The following is a 22688-nucleotide window of genomic DNA, read 5'->3' as shown; positions in this document are numbered from 1 at the left end:
GATCTTCGGCACTATCAGCACGCACAAAGTGTTCGAAAATGTCGGCTCCACAAAGCGCGGGCAGAAGTGCCTGCTTCTTCGCTTCGTCACTGACATTGCTCGCCACGAAGTAAAAGTCGAGGCGCTGGATCCATGATTCCCAATTGAGAAAGGCTCTACAGTGCCATGCATTCGTCCTGTAGCCATGGCCTTAACTTCGAAAACTTACCTGCTTCGCAACTCCTGCCTCATCACCAGTGTCACGTACGGGGTCAGGCACCATCCGTGAAAAGAGCGCGCATCAGTTGGTGGCAGAAAACAGACTCCATTTATTTTTTGCAAAAGATGCTGGCGAGAGCTGCATGTGTTCGAGGGGGCAAACTCTCGGTCCCTGTCCGGTAGCCGAGACGCTGAGGGCGACGGAGGATTCTCAGAACTCGACTCGAGATGAGGTCGCTTCCCATTTCTTCCATGCTGGTGCTTCGTCCAGCCAAGGAGCGGTGGTGCGTCGCTTGTCCACAACACAAGCTTTCGCTCGCACAGCTACAAAAAGTGCGCCATCGCGCCGTACACAACTGAGCACATAGTGACGTATATGCTGTCACAACATTATGCGGTAGCAATAAACAAATAAAAAAAAACGGCACAGGTAAGACGACTGCACAGTGTTCCAAAGGTTGGTCACCACGTCAACGCCACACATGCAGCACAGAATGTGGCAGTGCAAGAGTCGCGTTTTCACCATGACACGGAAGCTTCAACATACATCGACAAAAATATGCCAGTGTCGTCTGCTGTTGGCGATAGTTGCTGACTTCAAACAGCGTTGCTTTGCGCACTGCCAAATGTTTGCCAGCTTTCAACAGACGTCGAGTCTCCAAACCGAAGTGCGGATGCCGGCACATGCGAACCGCTCGAGCTAATTAATAGAGAGCAAACGTAATAACAAAATCCTGGCACGGCGCGAAATTTTGCTGGTCGCCAGCACACAAGACTGCCAACTCGCTCATGCATGTTGCCAATAACTTGCTACCTATTTGGAAAACCAGAGGGCGCATGCGAACCCCACCGCATCATGCGGTTTCAGCGTAAATGCAATTTTATGACCGATCGCGATGATTGCCCATTTTTCAAGAACCGCCTGCGTGCGGTGCGGCGTGCGGCGATGGGCGGTTTGAGCGTAAATCGGCCCTTACTCAGCACTTCCACTAAAAAGGATGTTATGGGAATAACATGTATTTAGAAATTATTACTACATACAAGGTTACAACAGCCACAAACAGCAGCAACGAATGCAAGGCTTTTGCATGATTCTGGCTACTTCACCCCCATTGTCTTCGACCGACAGTAGCAGCCCCTTCGCTGTCTCGTGACAATATGTTTTATGTAATGATTATTATGAAAGGTGGCACATAACCAGTGACACATACTGAGTGCCCCTAGTTGGCATCAAATAGTTTCAGTGAAGAGCAGCACAGAGACCCAAGTTGGCATCAAAGAGGTTTATTGAAGTCTTGCACACATAGAGTTACATTCCCAGTGGTTGGCATCAGAGGTTTACTGAAGAGCAGTACATATTCTGATACACCAGTTGGCGTCAAAGAGGTTTATGGAAGTCTGGCACATATACAGAATGGAATGTAATGGAAAACTTTATTGGTTCTTTAAGATATTAGCGAGTTGAGGACGAAGTCTTCATTCTTGAAAACTTTGGGTCCTCTTCAGCCTTGGGTGGGCCCCAAGTCCAGGGCCCCACTGAGTCGGGCCACCTCGCTTGCGTGTGCTATGAGGGCCCTTTGGACCCCTAGCTCGCAGCTGGTGAGCCGGCTCTCCCATTGCTCCGCACTTGGTGTTGTATGTTTGTGGAATGTCTTGTTTCTCTCGCATTCCCATGTGATGTAATATAGTTGGCCTTGCTCCGCACCACGGGCATACGGCGCAATATTGTGTGGGGAACATCCTGCTTAGTATGTAAAGATTTGGAAAGGAACCCGTCTGCAGTCTACGCCATCCTGCGGCTTCCTCCTTCGTCAACGCTTTGTGTGGTGGGGGGGTATTGGAATCTTCGCCCCCTATATAGGTTTAGCAGCTCTGAATATCTGTCCCTGCAAGTAATCTGAGGCTCTCCCGGGGGGACTGAGGTGCCCGCTCGGATGGTGAAGTCTCGAGCTAAGCTGTCCGCCCCTTCATTGCCCCGAATCCCTGCGTGGCTTGGTATCCAGATTATGTTGTATGTAGGTTGTCCTTCATAGAGCGGTGCTCTACTAAGGATCTTGAGTGCTGTGCTGCTTATTCTACCCCTGATATAGTTTTGGCACGCCTCTTGTGAGTCTGTTAGGATGTTGAGGGATTTTCCTATCCTGTATCCTTCCTCTGCTGCCAGTGCGACAGCTATTTCCTCTGCTTCGGTTATGTCTGATACCGCTGCCGTGAGACTCGCGATTAGTTTGCTTTGATTATTAGCTACTACCGCTACTGCGTGTTTCCTGTGTTCTTTTGGATAGATGGAAGCATCTGTGTAGACTGTGTTGTCTCTCTGCCCCATCGTTCTTTCGTAGAATTCTGCCCTAGCCTGTCGCCTGCTGGTATGGAGATTGGGGTCCACATTGCGGGGGACAGGTTGTATACATAGTTTCTTCCTTAGCAGGTCCGGTATTATTGCCCTACTACTTTGCGGTTTTTGTATTTCCCAACCCAACTTTGTCAGGAGCGCCCTTCCTGTTGTTGTGTTACTGAGCCTTCGCGCTTGTGCCTTGAGCTGGCATTCTTTTAGTTCTTCAAACGTATTGCTGATTCCCAGTTGCATCAGCTTGTCATTGGATGTGTTTCTTGGGAGATGAAGGGCTGTTTTGTATGCCTTCCGAAGGATTGCTTCGGCTTGTTCTCTTTCGGCTTTGATGGTTACATGGTACGGCAGAGAGTATGTGACCCGGCTGACCACCAGGCTGTCGACCAGCCTGAGGGTATCTTCCTCTTTCATGCCGTATCTCTTGTGCGCAACTCTGCTGATCATGCGGCCCACTTGTCCAGCTGCTCTACTCAGCAGGCAGAGGGTGTGGCTGCACCTCCGGCTGCCCTGCAGCCACATGCCGAGGATCCTGATCATTTTCTGTTCCGGAATTTTTTGGCCTTCGAGTTTTACTTCGAGTGGGGCATCTGTTGGGTGCCTTCCCACTCTGAGGAGCTCAGACTTCTCCGTGGAGCATCTGAGGCCTCTTTGCTGCGTATATTCCTTGATGCAAGCCGCGGCTTTCTGTAGCGCTTCTTGCTTGTTCCCTAGTGATCCTTCGGTGGTCCAGATGGTTATGTCATCTGCATATATGGCATGACTGATGCCCTGGATTTCGTTGAGCTTCTTCGCAAGGTTGACCATGGCGATGTTAAAAAGTATCGGCGAAATCACCGAGCCCTGCGGAGTGCCCTTGCATGGCGTTTGAAAGGTGCCGCTCCGCAGGTCTCCGAGGCCTACTGTCGCTGTTCTATCTGTGAGGAAGCTTCTGACATAGGCGTGTACTTTCTTCCCGCAGTTGGTAGTGTTGAGTCCTTCCATAATGGCAGCGTGGGATACATTATCAAAGGCCCCTTTGATATCAATGGCCATGACGACGTTCTCCCCGTTTTTCGGCATTGGTTCGAGTACCTCTTCTTTTAGTTGTAGCAGGATGTCTTGGGTGGATAGGTTTGCCCGGAAGCCGAACATGGTGTTGGGGTACCACCCTCCGTCTTCTAGGTGCGTTTGGATTCGTCGGGTCACAATTTTCTCAAACAGCTTGCCGAGGCACGTTGTGAGCGAGATTGGTCTGAGGTTTTCAATTTGTAGTTTCTTGCCGGGCTTGGGAATCATGACCACCACGGCGTGTTTCCACTCCGCTGGGACTGTTCCGTCTTCCCATAATTTGTTGAGGTAGATGGTGAGTTGGTCTACTGCTTCTTCACCTAGGTTTCGTATTAGCGAGTTGCGAATCTTGTCTGCTCCCGCCGCCGTGTTCTTCGTGGTTGCTCGTATGGCTTCGACAACTTCTTCCCTTGTGATGAGCCGGTCTGTTGTGGGGTTCTCCTCTCCTTGGTAGTCGCCTTGATAGCATTCCACCGAGTCTTTCCCATAGCATTTTTCTCGTACTGCTTGCAGTAGCTGGTCTTCGGTCCCTTCATATTGGTGAATTAGTCTCTGAATAGATTTGCTGCTTTCTGTTTTGCTTTTGCTTGGGTCCATTAGTGTTCTGAGGATCTGCCATGTTCTAGCTGTGCCGAGGGTGCCATTCAGTGAGGTACTAAACTGTTGCCACCCCTGTCTCGCTAGATGCGTTGCATATTCCTCTGCTTGCTGTGTTATTTCAGCAATTTTCTTCTTTAGTTTCCATACATACACATACATACATACATACATACATACATACATACATACATACATACATACATACACATACAGAGTTACATTCCCAGTGGTTAGCATAAGAGGTTTACTGAAGAGCGGCACATACACATACATACATACATACATACATACATACATACGTACACATACATACATACATACATACATACATACACATACAGAGTTACATTCCCAGTGGTTGGCATAAGAGGTTTACTGAAGAGCGGCACATACCCATTAACCCAAGCTGGTGTGAAAGAGATTCACTGAGAAGCAGTATACACACAGAGACACAAGTTGGTTAGATGGTTGGTTGAACCCAATTCATTCAACACAGCAGAATGATGATTTGGCCATGAATTGCGTAGTGACTCAAGTTGGTGGGAAAGAGGTTAGGTATGCTCACACATACCAAAAACGGGGTAAAATTTCCTAAGAATATGAACAGCATTAAAGGTGAAATCTGACTAGAATCTCCGCTAAATAAAAGTGGGGCACATCAGGAGCATGAGCATGGCCAAAAAAACATTCCAGAAAGCTAAAGGTGCCCATGTTCCCAGGGCAGCCTCAACTGTGGGTCATTTATTTATTGTATTTATTTATTTAGTCTTCGGTCACCTAGTCTTCATTGCTAAATTTGCACACAATAAATTGTTACCTGCTGTCAGTGCCAGATGGCACTGACAGGGTTGGTTGTTGTCAGCTGCCCACCCTCTTGACTGCATGCACTCAAGAGTTGGCAACCCCAGCGTGCCTGCTGATTGGTCATGTTTGAAATATTCGGCGAAGGCCAATTATAGGATTTAAATGAAAATTTGGGCCCATCGAAATGGCCAAAAAGTAGGAAGAAACAAACTGCCCACATTGGCAGAGAATGCGCAAGGAGGAAGTTTGTTTGTCTAAATTTTGCGGGTCATTTGTGCCTCAGGTGTGTTCTTTGCTTGCAGAACATCGTCCTGGCTGCTCAGTGCACCCCTAACTCTATACACTTCTGCAGTGGCGACATGAGACATACTTACAGTACATGGCAAGCTTCTTTACTTTTGCTTATGCCTTGGATATATATTTTACCATGGGGAAAGCAAAAACACAAAATCTCAGCTCATTCTGGAACTGTTTTTAATATCAAAACGTAACAGTGCTCACACCAGCAACTAGCCTGCAACACTCTACAAAGGTGAGCAGGCATTCTTCAAGGCCAGTATATAAGGCATGTACTTTCCTTTCTGCTAACCTTGCTGCCTTTTTGATGAATAAATAGTAAGAGCTTGTGCTCGTTTTATTTTGCACAACTTTTATCCTTCCAGAAAATGTTGCAGGCAATTAGCCTAGCAAACAAGCGATTTTTTCAGACATGATGTCAGCTCAAGCAAAGTTCAGTATCGCTCTACGTCATGTACAAGCAGGGACACCACTCTGCGCACACATTTCAGCTGCGCTGTGTGCCAAGGAGAATCACCCTAACCATCCAGCATGATCGTTACCTCACGTGATCCTAGATTGTGGAAAGTATAAATTGAAGTAAACATTCACTTGCTAGCACCATGCATGTTTAATGCGTGGTGTCATGCCCCTAAACACTCATGGTCACAATGCTACAGTGATGAGGAGAGCTGGCAGCAGGGAGCACACAAGCTCGTCCCAAAGCAAAGATACTGTGCTCTCTTTACCATTTCACTGTGCCTCCAACTCAGCAGATCACTAGCCACACAAAAGAGTAGCACATCGAGGCACTAGCCTTCTCAGCCAGCCTTAGCAGCCATAGCAGATCCCGTGACCTCCAACATCTGACGCGCAAGCACAGCTGGAGGGCCCTAATAACTGCTATCACAATAAAATTATCTTCACCAGAATGTGTCTGCCTGGATTTCAGACCAACTGCCCAACAGTACGAAGACATCGAGAAAGCCCAACAGAGCATGTGTTACTCACCCTCGACAACCTGGTCGTAGACTCGCTCCTCCACAGTGAAGATGACATCAAACTTGTCGTAGCAGCTCTGAAAGCGTTCCGGGGTGGGCTTGATCCGCCGGTTCCGATCCAGCATGTGCAAGATGCCATTCTGCGTGTACCTGCAGTCGCACACCGTCAAGGCAGCTATACAGCAGGAGGTGGCTTTCAGAATGCAGTCACATACTTTCTTGGTTAAAGTTCAACTGGGGTGAGGTCTTTGAAGTTTAACATGATAGGTCAGTTTATACAGACAGAGAAATCTCTTCTGGGACATCCAACAAATTTGTCAATGGGTACAAACTTCTCATTTTGGGAAAATAAATTTTGTGGCAGGAAATACATGTTACCGCATCATGAAATAAAAGCAGCAAAAAGTAAAAAAAATGCATACAGTAGCAATCAAAAATTGTACACACCGATAATGAAAATGGCGGAACTATTCTGCATTTACAGCATGACAGCACTCTGTAATGTTGCATAAAGCTGAAAAGTTATTACTTCTATGTTTCAACAATGCATCCAAAGTTGTTTCAATTGTTTGGTTACTGTTAACGCCATTCCAGACTGATATGTTTACAAATACTAATGTGCACTACTCATAAACAAAAAGAGAGCAATTCCTTGTGCTGGCACCCAGCATTGAGCATTGCATCAAATTAAACACATTCAACCCCTGGAATGTTTACAAGATGCTGATAAGCCAACTAATTGTTAAGTGCATGAGAGCAGAGGGGGCATTTTGCAATGGTATGCTTCATTTTACATTCTTGTCATTCGTTGCACCAAGTGGTTGAGCCCGACAATAACGGTGGGCCAATGTCAAAGGGTGGAAATAATGGTCGTGACAGGGCAGGATGTATGAAACCTCTGTGTAGCAAGGCAAGCACTTCTCTATTTGTGTTCAGCACTATTAGCACAGAATAAATTATGCATTAGTGTATGCCTTTGACCAGCACACAGTGTGCACAGAAAGCAGATTTTGGTTACACCAAGGTTACAGCACTGAAGTACAATTCCAGAGTTCTGAATGACATGGTCAGAGCTAGCAGCACTGTGTGCCACCACATTTCAGCCTAAGTAGCCTGAATTATCACTCAACCTTCTTTATAAACTAAACAGTGTAACATAAACTTATACAAAAAAATGTGCTTCGTTAAGATGACGATTACTTAGATCCATTAGTGTGTTATAACCCATTTTGTTATAATGAGGTTTGACTGTACGTATATGCTTGGGGCTGTAGTGAGCAAGGATACAGGGCTTTGTCCTTTTCCATTAGGTCCTGGTACATCTGCTCATAGGAGACACCAAAGTCGTACACATTGGGCTTGTCCGGTGCTGACCCAGGCAGCTTAACCTGGGCACCCGAACCAAACGATCGTACTTTGAAGCCCTTCTTGCTGCAGAGAGAACAGAAAAGAGCCAGGTTAAAAGCCAACAGAAGCTGAGTTTGGCCATCAGCCTCAAACTTGTGCCTGCTATTTACAATGTGCAGGCCTGGCCTAGCTGCCCTTCTATCTTACAAGATGACAGCGAGAACACAAAACACGGACCATAAGCTGTTTTCAATCTTGGAATTGGCAAATATGTACTAAAACACACTAAAAATATCAGTTTATATATTGTCACGTGGTGGTGACGTTAAGAACACAGTAGCAATACTATGAAAGACAAAACTAGCCTTTATTGGGCGAACCTGTGCCCACAAAAACAGGCTACACTTATAGCACAACGATAGCAGCGAACGCGGTCGGCGATCGTCGAAAATCTGATCAGCGGGTCAAGTGCGTCGGCTTTTATACAGCAGTCGTCGAACATTCCAGACTAATCGCTGGGACCAGCGTGTCTTCCACAAAGTTCCACACCATTCGCGTCACGCGATGAAATCAGATACCACAAGGTTCGGCGACAACAGACAGCAGATAGAAGCATCAATAACATTCCAGAAACTTCCTATACATGCAGGTGCGTCCTGCGCTGTGTGATAGCATTTGTTAAGCGGTGAAACATGGTCACCCGGGAAAGATCAACATGTACACGTGTTAATACCCGCCTCTTAAAAAGCATCGACCCGATGCTGTAAACAAACAAAAGTAATAACCCGTAATAAGAAAAACACCCGTAGCAAAGAAACAACAAAATAAAGAAGTTCATCAGCGTGCATGAAAGGGTTTAAGACGCACTGTGTGGACCACTTCAGATCGTGCCCGGCACCGCTGTGACTGCGAAATGCCGTCTGGCACGACCTCATAGTCCAGTTCGCCAACACGTCGGATGATCTTGTAGGGACCGAAATAATGTCGCAATAGTTTCTCACCGAGTCCTCGTTGACGTATTGGGGTCCAAACCCAAACACGGTCACCGGGCTGGTACTCGACGAAGCGTCGTCGGAGGTTGTAGCATCGGCAGTCGGTACGCTGCTGGTTCTTGATCTGTAGGCGGGCGAGCTGTCAGGCTTCTTCGGCGCACTGGAGATAGGTAGCGACGTCAAGATTCTCCTCCTCAGTGACGTGCGGCAGCATGGCGTCGAGCATCGTCGTCGGGTTCCTGCCGTAAACCAGCTTAAATGGCGTGATCTGTGTTGTTTCTTGCACCGCCGTGTTGTAAGTGAAGGTTACGTATGGCAGGACGGCATCCCAGGTCTTGTGTTCGACGTCGACGTACATTGCTAGCATGTCAGCGAGGGTTTTATTCAGGCGCTCCGTAAGACCATTCGTCTCCGGGTGGTAGGCAGTTGTCCTCCTGTGCCTTGCCTGACTGTACAGTCGTGATCAAATTGAAGGTGATTGCTCGAGCTGCGACCGGCGGGCCTTCCAAGCAGCATAGCGGCCGATTTCGGAACTGTGAAGATAAAAATTGCGCTGCCTTCTTCCCCTTTTACGCTTGTCCAGGCTGAAACTGTCACCCCCAAGTCTAACTTGCCACATTTTTGTGCTTGTTACCCTTTCATGGCAATGATGTGTGTGCGTCCCTGCCTCATGCATACATTGGCTAACAATGATGCCTCTGTGCAATAGCCGATACGGCAGTCGAAATGAATTCACAGGTTATCTCGGGAACGGTGACGAAAACCTTCGAGTTGCCAGACGGGAGTGACAGCTGCTCAGCGAACAGCAAAAGAGAGAGAGGGAAGCTATCTGATGTTTCACTCTTGACTGACGGTGATGACGTAACGTGGCGCCGCTCCTAGTTTCGGTCGCCGCTCGAGCGATCACCTTCAAATTGATCACGACTGTACTGAAGAATGGCTTGGGTGAGCTCCGCTGTAAAGGCCGTTCCTCTGTCGGTGATGAGGACTTCTGGGACGCCATGTCACAGCAGAATGCTTTCGACGAAAAATTTTGCCACTTCGGCTGCGCTGCCTTTCGGCAGGGCTTTAGTTTCAGCGAAGCGGGTGAGGTAGTCCGTCGCCACGATGAACCACTTATTTCCAGACGATGTCGGAAACGGTCCCAACAAGTCCATCCCGATCTGCTGGAAAGGTCGGCAAGGAGGCTTGATCGGCTGTAGTAATCCGGCTGGCCTTGTGGGTGGTGTCTCGAGTCACTGACAGTCACGGCATGTCTTGACGTAACGGGCAACGTCGGCGGTTAGGCGCAGCCAGTAATACCTTTCTTGTATCCTCGATAGCGTCCGGGAGAAGCCGAGGTGCCCGGCGGTCGGATCGTCATGTAGGGCGCAGTACGAAAAGCACCTCCACCAGATGTCAAGTGGTGGTGACGTTAAGAACACAGTAGCAATACTAGGAAAGACAAAACTAACTTTTATTAAGCGAACCTGTGCCCACAAGAACAGGCTACACTTATAGCACAACGATAGCGGCGAACGCGGTCGGCGATCGTTGAAAATCTGATCAGCGGGTCAAGCGTGTCGACTTTTGTACAGCAGTCGTCGAACGTTCCAGACTAATCGCAGGGACTAGCGTGTCTTCCACAAAGTTCTACACATTTCGTGTCACGCGATGAAATCAGATACCACAAGGTTCGGCGACAACAGACAGCGGATAGAAGCATCGATAACATTCCAGAAACTTCCTATACATGCAGATGCGTCCTGCGCTGTGCGATAGCATTTGTTAAGCGGTGAAACATGGTCAGGCGAGAAAGATCAACATGTACACGTGTTAATATATAGAATGAGAAGCTGTGCATTGTCAGGATTAACTGCAGTTTTACGTTAAAACAATCCACTTTCTAAAATGTGCCCAGGCCATGTTATTGGTTGTACGAATGGATGTGCCTGCTGTCAGCCGCTTTTGAGAGTAAACAGCTATGCGGGATGCCAGCAAAACCACGAAATTCGGCAATGACGACTCCAACGACACAGCAGTCCAGACTGCCCAGTTTGTGTTCACGCAGAGGGCCACATACAGATTATTGTCTCTACGGAACTTCATTTTTGTGAAGGACTTGTCTCTATGCTATGTGGGGCACTTAGATGATTTTCAGACATAAATTTCAGCAAGCTTTACTTGAAGCAAGCAAAGCTTCTCTCTGAAACAGTGATGATGATGTATGGGGTTTTATAGCACAAAAGCCAATGGTGACCAAAGAGTGCCAGCTCTGAAACTGTGAAAGTGACCCGCTTTTCTTTGGATAAAAATTTTCAAATCTTTTTCTTGATTTGTTTTTCTGTAACCCACTTATGACATCAATTATCAGAATACATTATCCTTGGCAGTATAATATTGTATAAATGGATTGGACTATATTAAACAGGTTAGAAAAACTAAACATCCAGACAAACCAGCATGAAAAATGTGCAAGTTCCTTTTCATGTGAAGTCCTTAATGGTACACTCGCACAACCCATGCCTTTCTAGTACTAAGAACTTGACAGGTTTCTTATGTGTGTTGATTACAGAAGTGCTCTTACAGTGCCACTTTACCAGACAGAGGGCGACACCGCTACACACAAAAACATTTACAAATTGTTACTGGTTCGCATTCTCATAGTGTTAGTGCACTCTCAAAGCCTGTAGTTTACGCAGTGTCCCATCTGTCCCTTGTGAGATCTGTTACTTTTATGCAGAAAATATTTAATTAAAAAATTAAACACATTTTCAGTCAGCCCCATGCGTTATCTCTCCTTGTTATCCCGCTTCGGTGCTGTTCCTGCGCACAATAAAAAATGCTGCCATGTGGCCATCGGTGTTTTTCAGGTTGCATACTACACTGTGGTAGCAGCCTTGAATTGGATGGTGAGTAGCGACAATAAAATTGGTGAGCTAGTTTTGTTTGTGTGGCAGAATATAAGGCTACATTAAGGACCACATTTGACCAGAATAACAGCAAAACAGAAACATCATAAGAAATCTTATCAGTTCTATTCCCATACCATTTATCTTTGAAAAATTGCCGACGATTACGTTACTTCCTAATGCGAAATTTGAGCGCAGCAAATAAGCTGTTTCACCTTTTCGATAGATTGAGGCAAAGAAATCGAGCAACACATGTATGCGCTATCACAGAATTTTTTTTTTATTTTTCACACGTATTCCTTTAACAAAGACTCCACTAACAGTTCTTGACAGTCATGAAGGAAGCTTTGTGGTCGGAGAAATAGACTGATATATGTTCGACTTGGTACACCAATGCTTGATTCTCAAAGACGAGATCTATACAAGTGCCTCGCGAGGTTGTCACAGCCGTGGGACGCGTTACGAGCGAGAGGAACGGGATGTTCTCCCGCATAAGTGTTAGGAAATTGCTGTTTGTCTTTATGTCAAGCCGCCACCGATCTGGCTCTCTGATTGCCACCGCACAGGGCGAACGGCAGCGGCAATTTCGGCTCGGGCGGTGCACATATACAGATCCGCCGCCACCGATCTGGCTCTCTGATTGCCACCGCACAGGGGTTGCATTGTAGGAGGAGCGAAGAAAGGAATTAAGTTCGAGCCGGCGCTTTGACAACCGGAGACTCGCAGGAAGAGGGGGGAGGGGGGCAGCGTGTACACCCAGCGGCAAACGATGGGGGCAGAAGCGCGCGCAGCAAGCGGACAACACGATAAAGGGAGGAGGGAAGAGATAGCAGCGACTGACTGATGCCGCTGACGCCGATAGTGAGTCAACCCCAGCTGCGGAGTTGGTTTCAGGGACAACGAATAACCGGCGCGTCGGCAACTGAAGAGCACCCTATCCGCCACACAAGAACAGGGGGGGGGGGACCCTTTCCTCCTCTTTCTGCATGGCGGCGACGGTGTTCTATGCAGTCACGTTATCTTGACTCTCTAGCGGCGTCAGCGGCATCCAGCGGTATCAGTCGGTCGCTGCTAGCGCTGGGGGGATGAAAGGGGGGCGGAGCTGGTTACGAGGCCGACGCCGACGCGAAACCCAGGAACGGACGCCAAAGAGCTGCGCTCTAAAAAAGAAAGTCTGAAAGCTCGTACAAACTGGCCACAAATGTCATCCATTATATTTCGTAACTGTAACGACTACTTAGCTCATATATAAAAATTTACTCAGCATTTTAGCTAGGTCCGCTAAGTTTTGAGTAGGATAACTACGTCTCTCAGTCCCAACAGCAGCCCCCCCACCACCACATCTTTGTCAATTTCCCATAACTTCTCATGGCAGCCCTCGCATGCCATCTGCGCTTCCTTTGCCCCTATCTACAGGAACATTGTAACCCTGGCAATGACGGTTACTTTAATAATGGCTTGAGCTATCCAGGCACTAAATTGTGTCCCTACCTCTACCTGCTAGATGTATTTTACTGAATGACTGACTTCTGCCATGAAATTACACAATGAGTCATACTATGAGGCACAGTGTAATCCTGTACTGCTTATAATGGCAGCATTTATATAGCTAATTCTCCCTAAACCCCTAGAGAGGGAGAAATAAGTGGGTGCTTATAATAAGGATAAATTCCACATGTTTAAAAGTGGCGAGTCTTCTGGATGAGGATGTGAGGAACAAACAATGGGGGAGGGGAGGAGTTGCTTTTTTCTCCTACCCTCATTCAACCTTGTGCACCTGCTAATTCTCCTCTTCCTTTTGGGAAGGGGGAGAGTGAGCTACTTTACCATCATCGTAAGATTATACAGGGTGTTTCATGTAATTTCAGCCGAAGAAGAAGAAGAAACTTTATTGAAGAGTGGTCCGGCAATTTTTGTTGTGGTGGCCTCAGGTGGCAGCTCAAAGTCCTTACTTTAAAAATATGCAAATTCCACATAGCTTGAACGAGCCAAGGTAATGTTTGCCGTTGCTCGGAGATACTCAGATTATTTTGCACTCTGCCTAATTAGATAATTAGCCTTAATTATTTAATCAACTTCTCAATTATTATAACGATGAAAAGTGTCAATGAGGAAATGGTACAGCAAATGAGAAACTCCCGATACAGCTTTCTGTTGCTCAATACATACTACGTAAGTGTTTTTCTAAGCATAAAAGAAGCCCATGAATAAGCGCAAAATTGCCATGCGATTGGCCGCTCGAGGCACTTTGCGTGTATTTGTGGGCTTATTTCGTGCTTGGAAAAACCCTTATGTAGCATGTATTGAGCAACAGAAAGCTCTATCAGGAGTTTCACATGTTGCTCTTCAATTTTCTCATTGGTGCTTTTCATATAACTATAAAAATTGAGAAGTTCATTAACTGATTAAGACTAATTATCTAATTATGCAGATTGCAAAAGATAATCTGAGCATCTCCAAGCAATGGCAAACAATGTTACCTTAGTTCTGTCCAGCTACATAGCATTTGCATGTATTTAAATTTTGGCTCAAGTGAAGTGAAACACACTGTATATGACTGCTTCAGGACGATGGTCTCTCCCAGCAATTTACAATTATCATTGTCTAGCACTAGCCGATTCCATCTAAAGCCTGCAAATTTCCTTATTTCATCATGCTCCATAGATCTATGCAGTCAACTGCACTACCTTTCCCTTGGCACCCATATAACTCTGTGACAACAGCAGACAAAGGTCAGAAAGACATAACACTAATAGACCATCAGTTATCTGCACTACGTATCACATGGCCTGCCCAGCTCCATCTTTTTATCCTAATGCCAACTAGAATATAAGCTGCCCTCCCGTTTGCTCTCTAATCCACATTGCTGCCTTCCTGCTTCTCAAGGTTATGGCTAACATTTTTTGGATTCGTTACTCATTTTGTGGTCCTTAACTTTTCAAGCATCCTTGTTAAACTCTGAATTTCTGTCCCACATGTTAGTAATGGTAGAATGTTGCAATGGCAGTACACTTTTCAAGGATAGTGGTAAGCTGCCGGTCGTGACTTGGTAATGCCTGCAGTACATGCTCCAACCCATTTTTATTTTTCAGTAAATTTCTTTCTGATGACCAGGATCCCGCCATTCAGACGAGTGGCATATATGAATGCTGCTAAAAAGCAGTTTTTTTTTTCTGATAAAGGCAAATCCCCTTGTTGAAATGGCTCCAGCAACGTTCCTCACTTGACCAATGTTCATTACTTGAAGCCTCCATGCTCCTGCAACCTAGCATCTTGTTTGGCTCACATCTATGAGAAGCTAAAAAAAAAATGGTGGAGGCTTCAATTACTCTTGGCTACTTAAAATTGTGAAAACAAGAATTTCATGGGAACAAGAAACATGACCATCCAGGCAGCAGCCTTGCCACGCTGAACTGACAGAGCCCCATTTAGTGTTACCTAAATGCAGAACAGATTCAGTACTCTCTTTGCCTAAATAACTAGTGCAACAAAAAATTTGTGCACAGGTGCTGCCAATAACACACATGCACCGGTGGATCAACCATGGTATGGCACGCTGCACCTACAGCAAAGCATAGCTGTTAAGTGGCACAGGAATGGCAGTATGGATTAGGGAGAAAAGTAGCCAATATTACAGGCGAGGTTAAAAGAAAGAAGTGCAATGCATAGAGAAGTTAGGTGCTGGACGACTTGCACAACACAATGCAGATGGCAGAGGATGGGGTAGCGTTACGAGTAGGAAATATGCATGCATGTTGTCATTAGCAAGTCGAGTTGTCGATTCATGATCTTTGAAAAAAAAATGCAAACAGACAGCACCACGACAGAAAACTGAGCTAGTTGGTAAGGATTCATTACGCAAAAAAGAGAGGTGAGGCGTGCAGACAGAACGCCAGAGTAGAGAAGTGGACAACACGAACGCCGACTATCAACTGAAGGGAGCACTCAGGCAAAAAAAAGAAATGAGGACACAAAACTCATCTGCGCAAGCTCAGGGATGGTATCACCACGTGTCAGTCGGGTACATGTGCCGGTCTACGTGAGAGATAACTGTTAAAGCACTTAATCTCTTCCTTATGTAAAGTAATCGAAGTCAGACTCGCACACGCAGTTCCACCATTATAGATATGCCATACCTCTACCAAAAGGCTCGTATCTTCATTCTTATGCCTGTACAATATCTCGCATTCATCTAACTCTGGCGTGCAGTTACCATCTTGGCAATGTAGGAAAAGATTAGAAGGCAATCCACCAGTTAACGACCTTTTATGTTCCATTAGCCTCTGATTGATACACTGTCCCGTTTGCCCTACGTAGAACTGGCCACGGCTAAGGGGAATTTTATAAACCACACCCATATGACATTCAGTAAAACTGTTGTTCTTATTGTGCTTCACTGGACAAATATCTGCTCTTTTTTTTTGCCTTTTACTTGCTCCTTTTTCCTCTGTACGGCAGTGCATATCTTACCTAGCTTATTGGGAGCAGTGAAAGCAACATTAACATCACATCCACTTGCAACTTTTTTAAGCCTGTGCGACACTGAATGAATGCACGCAATAGCCACTACTCTTTATTTGCTATTACTGCTTTCTGTAATCATGTTCCCGCCTCCCCCCTCAAAACAGACTTCTTTAGGTACTCAGCCACAGTGGCCACTGCTACACAAGAATAACCTGCTTCTAATAGGCACCGGACCTGCGCATTCAAACTGGCGCTCATTTTGCGCATGCAGGATCTGGTGAGAGAAGAGTTAAGGCACGACATGGCAATTCCGTGTTTTACTACTCTGGAATGCTTGGATTGAAAGTTTAGCAACGGCTTCGAAGATCTTGGCGAGTACTGCCAACAAACGTGCTTTTGTTCGAAGACCAAGGAAATGTCAAGAAACTGAATTACACGTCGCTGAGGAAATTCCTTGGGAAACTTTAATCCTCCTCCATAAAGTTTAAGTTGCTCACTTACTGAGGTAGCAGCGGAATCGAATTCTTTCCTATTGCAGAAAATCAGGTAATCATCAACGTAACGAAATATTTTGATAACGCTGTCACCTAAGGCTTTCTCTAAGCAGCTGTCAACCTCACTCAGGTAAATATTGCTAAGAATAGGGGGGCAACCTTTGAGCCAATACAAATGCCAGATTTCTGCAAAAAAATGCCACCTCTCCACCCAATCAGCGTCCACTTCAAGTACATTGAAAGAATTTCTAGAAAAGCTCCCGTGGAAACACTGCATCTGTCAATAAAAGCCGACTCTTGCACTTGTTCTTCAATGCACTCATTTGCAGAATTTAGCAACCCTTCATGCGGCAAGGAATAATACAGGTCTTCGATATTCATACTAAAAGCTGTACAATCACCAGCATTTTCCCCTCTCAAATACTGAACTAGTGCCTGAGAATTACGCAAGCAAAAGTGGTCTGAAAAAACTTGTGAAGCTAAGCAGTTCTGTAGGTAACTAGCGACACAGACCTGCCACGTCCCTTTCTCTGACACTATAGCATGAAAAGGAATTTTTTGCTTATGGGTCTTCGCCAAGAAAAACAGTTCCAAGGCGAGGGATTTTGCTTTCTTGACATTAGAGACAACCCTATCAAGATGATGTCTTGACAAGAGGTCAACCGCACGTTGTGTAACTTCTAAAGGCTTGAGTTTTACTGGCTGTAAATTCTTTCCTATGGTTGAAATCGCTTTTTCTGAATACATATCTGGTATAATTACGAAATAACCTTCCTTGTCAGATATTACTGGCCTAAGTTTAGGCTCGACAAGGTAATCAGACAGGGTCAGACATCTTAAAATGAGAATTTGATTGTTTAATGCTAGCAATGCAATCTGAAATACTGTACGAGCGTTCTTCTTCCGGGACGAACCTGGTTATGCAGCGCGGTATGCTTAAAACGTCAACGGGTTTTATGTTAGGCTTAAAACAGTGCTTAGGACCTAAAGCGAGGGTTTTTCTATGGGTATGACTTACGATGGCATCTCCAAGAACCAGTACGTTATTTGACGGCGAATTATTAGAAAGGTATTTCCTCTTACTTTGTTAAAGCTCCGGAAGTTTCATCCTCCATAGGAAGTTCGCGTGTTGCACGGCTAACCTATTCCAATCGGTGTAGGGGCGGTTCCAATGGGGGCCGTCTCCCAGGAGCAAGTAAAAGGCAAAAAAAAGAACAGATATTTGTCCAGTGAAGCACATTAAGAACAACAGTTTTACTGATTGTCATATGGGTGTGGTTTATAAAATTCCCCTTAGCTGTGGCCAGTTCTACGTAGCGCAAACGGGACGGTGTATCAATCAGAGGCTAATGGAACATAAAAGGTCGTTAACCGGTGGATCGCCTTCTAATCTTTCACTACAGGGTCGAGATTGTAACTGCACGCCAGAGTTAGATGAATGCGCAATATTGTACAGGCATAAGACTGAAGATACACATCTTACGGTGGAGGCATGGCATATCTATAATGGTGGAAGTGCGTGTGTAAGTCAGCCTTCAATTACTTTATGTAAGGAATAGATTAAGTGCTTTAACAGTTATCTCTCACGTAGACCGGCACATGTACCCGACTGACACGTGGTGATACCATCCCTGAGCTTGCGCAGATGAGTTTTGTGTCCTCTTTCTTTTTTTTTTGCCTGAGTGCTCCCTTCAGTTGATAGTCTTCGTTCGTGTTGTCCACTTCTCTACTCTTGTGTCCTGTCTGCACGCCTCACCTCTTTTTTGCATAAGACAGCACCACCAGGAAAGAAGACAAAAGATAAGATATGGCTTCGACTTGCAAGTGAACATTTTAATTGTGCCCACTGTTATGCTTAAAGGAATATTGTTTGCACTTGGTGACAGCATGTTGTCCTGATGCTGTCACATGTGTCTGTAGGTAGGCAGTATGCTTGTACTATTGGAAAGTTTTGTGTAGACTACTTCCTTGTATTGGATTTTTTTTATGTGTGCGTTTTGTCAACAGGAGTTTGAGCTGCAAGTCGGCACTAAGATTTTTGCCTTTGTTAACATGGTGCTGTTTGTTAGCAGTTTTTTCCGAAATGGCAAAAGTTGGAATTGGCTGACACGAGACATGGGTAACTGGAGATCACTGGAAGATGCCTTCATGCTGCAGTTGACATGAATAGGCTGATGATAATAGCTGTTGCAAGGTCTGCCACTGCAGCTCCAGCTGCATTTTTCATCATGTCATGCATATCACCTGCTTTTCATCAAGGTCAACTGTGTACAAGCCCCGTAGATTTTCCCAATGAATAAGATCCGCTAACCAGTAAGAGCACAGAGTTGTATATGGCAGCACACTGTAACAATTCGCTAGCACCGACAGCATTTACAAATGTACAAACTGAGAGCTTGCACCAGAAAAACTGCTTGGGGCAAGTTGGTGTGAAGCTTTGTTACACATTATCCTGCTTGGCACAATGTTAAGAACATAAAATCAGCGATAGAGTACATTGTGTACAAAACTCTTGTCTACAGGAGAAATGTACAGGGACTCTTTACATACAGAGACAGGAAAGCTGTCTGTAGTCTTTGTTTACTTCATTTTATCCATCTCAGCTGCTCACACTTCTCATTTCCCAGAATGAGCACTAAGTTTGTGTTGCAACAAAAGTGCCCAGCAATCATAATATTATTCTTCCTTCGTTAACCATGCTAAGCCTTGGATGAAATACTCCTTGCTTAGTGTTCTCCAGAGGCAGACCTGGAGCACATAACATCTCGTATAACCAAAATTCCTAGGTTAATGCCTAGGAAGCAACAGGTCGTGATCCCAGTCATGGTGTGCAAGTTTCAGCTGTGCGTCACAATGTGTATTGGGGCTTTGACAGATGACAGTGTGCATCATTTACGAAAGCAAAGACTGCAGCTGTGCACCAGGTTAAATGTGGTAGTTGTTTTGCAAAGCAGACTCCTCATTAGTCGGTAATATTACTTGTTATTCTGGCCAGTATTCTTTTGTTTCTAATTGTAGTGAGACTTTTTCTTTACTGCTGATCATTAAAATTTGAAACCTCACGATATCAAAAAGACCTGAGCAACTGGAGCAGTATCGGGAGTCTTATAGCCTTCTGTAAACAAGGGGGCAGAATTTTTTTTAAAAGCACTGGGCTTGCTCGCACATGAAACAGGCCCTACAGGTGCACAATATTTATACACTGGTGCTGTTTGCAGATGATTTCTACATTTCAATCGAGACTGCAAAATTACTGCACATGCCAAATGACACCTATTGTGGTTCACATTGTGGGGGTCCTTGAAAGCCATTCTGGAGGCACAATGTTGAAGAACATTACCAGCCGAAAAAAGATGACTGACAAAACATATGTGGAGGCCCACCAGTGTGAAGTCACAGATTAATGTAAACTGAAAACAAGAAACTAAGTTGACGTTCGACAGCTGGAACACAACCCGACACTAGCATCATTGCTTCTAGCAAGCTCAGACTCCATTTGCACTCTTTTCACGCTGGCCATGGACTTCTAGTAGCATACAAAGCACCGCACATGTTAGTGTCATAGATTAACACAGCATAGATTTAACATAAAATTGTGGGTGTGACGGAATCCTGACAGGTCAGGATGGAGCATGGTGAAAGAAAACGACACACTGACCACAAAAGGTTTAGCGAGGTAAACATTTAGCTCTCACACAGGAGCCTTGTTCGCAAATAACTTTAATTTGTGAACAAGGCTCCCATGTGGGAGCCCTACGAAACAGTTAACCTTACTTAACCTGTTGTGGTTAGCATCTTGTTTAATTTCACCAACATACATTTAGTAATGGCCGAAAATGGAGTTAGGTCTTTAAAACAATTATCTTCCTGCAGCAGTGCATCTACAATTGTGCATGCCAAGATACCCTATCATCATAAGCACTAGCAAAAACAGCAATTTTGCTACATACATCTCAGGACATTACCGATTAGACCTGCGTTTTGGGGTTGGTTGTTATGCAAGTATTGTGTCAAAGGCACCGAAAGACAGACACATAGGTGCTTACTAGCAGTGGCATTATGAGGCCACATAGCAGTGCCACTTTTTCTGTTATTTTTAAGGGTAATGATTTATATCCAGTGAACTTCTGAAACGAATGGATGTTTCTAAGTACACTGCATACGAAATTGTTTTTCTCCCATCAGTAATGCATACAGACGTCAGTCATGGAATCCACCCCATTTATATGAAAAATAAAACTAGACGAAAAATTCTGCATTCTAGGTCGGTTCTTAATTATGCTTTAGCATGTAAATCTGGCAAGCATATAGTTTCAATGTATGTCGGTGCCTCGCCGCCGTTATCAGTACTCTTAACAGCTTTATGCGCCTGCATTTGTGCACTAAACTTATATTTTGGCCCCTCACGCGTACTTGTTGGGGCGTTTCGTTACCCCGGGTAAGCCTTAATCTAGATATCAACTACTCCGAATCACATGAACAAGTCCGGTGATGAACGGCTCAGTCTGCGCGGATAAGCCACTGCTTTTGATTACGCGGTTACGTGATTACGAGGTCTGCAGTGAATACACCTCTTCTGTCATACAAGTATGCGAACCGCGTCCAATACGACCCGGATGTCATTCATTCGCACCTCGCATGTTCTAGATTTTCTTTCCTTACACCAGGGTTTTGCGTTGTTCCCTTCACCACAGCCACGATAGGCTCAGTATTATGGTAGTTCCGTTATGCGGCTCGGTGAAAAACACGAACTGATGACCAGCGCCGCAACAGGGCGGAGCAGCGCCAACTACACACCTCAAGAATGCGTGAGCTTCCATGCTTCGGTTTTGGTTGCTGGAGCACACAACGGCCAGCCGAAGTGATCCGGGCATGTCCGCGGTTGCGACCGACTGTCCCGAGGGATTCTCAATGGACCACAACAAAGACGAACGGATTTCGTTCTACGAGAGACTGGCAGCGATAAGCAGCAATGACCATACCCACGCAGAAGCAAGGCGCGATCACACGACGTTAAGAAAATGAACGGTCAGTGAAGACTAGAGAGATTCCTGTCTAAAATTGTTGTCATCTGGCCCAGGTGGCTACAAGGAAAAGGTGCGCACACATGACAGCACAAGAAGGGACACAGCACCACCCGGTTATGAATCTGAAATGACACGCATAGCCACATGCAGCAAGTAGGCCCCGCCGTAGAGTTTCTAAATAAATACCCTAGAGGGAAATGTGGCGCTAGTGTCTACGGGGGTTCTTATGAGCGTTGCCTCAACTACAGTGAACTATTCTAGTTCACTGTACCTCAACCAATGCCTCCTTTTTCCTCAACCTACATGGGAATGATGGGAAGTACAGGCTTCGGATTGACTTCGGTCTTTAGGCTAGTGGCGTTTGCTTGGGGCACAGGAAAGTGTCTGCGTTCACCCGGTCGACGGAACGCAGGCGTTAGGTTCACCCAAACGTCACGTCCGGGATGTCGCATTTATTCTTTGTTTTTCGCGTCCGTGATGTCACATCCGTCTTTGGTTTTTGGCGCCAGAATGGCAAGCTCAAAGGTGAGCTACGCTCAAACAACTGGACAAAGATGTGGATCGTTTATTTTTTGGGGCTTGTGCTAGCGTAAGCTATCGTAAGTACTTCACTTTTCCATTCGATGTGCCTCTACTATGCAAACCTACGCTTTCGGCTGCCTGATACTTCATTTCCAGGTTCCTTACCAGCTTATTTTCCTTGTGACGCATCCCGCGGACCGCCGCACCGATCAGCCAGTGCTACATTGTACTGGTAAGAGCCTTTTTCACAATCACTTAAACGTAACATTACCTGGTTACGGTGCTGCTACACGGCAGAATGTGTAAATGGCAGATGACCCAAGTGCGTCATGTGCGCGCGCACTTGTTTAGAGAAAATAAAGAGTATTCATCATTTATCTCGCAATGTAAACGCACATTCCTGACACATTGTTCAGGTCTGCCGTCCGCCGACTAAGGGCGGTAGTGAATGAAGTCGCTAAATGAGTGCTTTGCGGCGTCATTGCACGCGCGGGAAACAGCGTTCGTTTACATAGTAATATGAGCCTTTACATAGCAATATCGCTGCGCTGTCAACAGCCATTCTCTGGTAACCTTTCTCAGCAGCGTAACGCTCGAGTGCTCTGTGCAGATGTGACAAAGGTTGTGTATGCGGTCGGTATTTGTGATTTTCTAGAAAGAAGCTTCATTACAAAG

The 22688-nt window shown here is 45.6% G+C and overlaps 1 protein-coding gene across 1 annotated transcript in view; it reads right to left on the bottom strand.

Moving 5' to 3' along the window:
• Positions 1-21674, bottom strand: part of Ssu72 (Ssu72 CTD phosphatase) — a 104505-nt gene extending 82831 nt beyond the window's left edge. Inside the window, exons 1-3 of the mRNA XM_075687042.1 lie at positions 21262-21674; positions 7564-7707; positions 6287-6426 (exon numbers count right to left, since the gene is read on the bottom strand). Of these exons, the coding sequence (XP_075543157.1) occupies positions 6287-6426; positions 7564-7707; positions 21262-21338 (361 nt within the window). The 5' untranslated portion in view covers positions 21339-21674. The remainder of the gene's footprint in view (positions 1-6286; positions 6427-7563; positions 7708-21261) is intronic.
• Positions 21675-22688: the final 1014 nt, after the last annotated feature.

This window comes from Dermacentor variabilis, chromosome 3 (genome assembly GCF_050947875.1).
Source record: "Dermacentor variabilis isolate Ectoservices chromosome 3, ASM5094787v1, whole genome shotgun sequence".
Classification (NCBI taxonomy): Eukaryota; Metazoa; Arthropoda; class Arachnida; order Ixodida; family Ixodidae; genus Dermacentor; species Dermacentor variabilis.
This window is presented reverse-complemented; position numbering and strand designations above follow the sequence as displayed.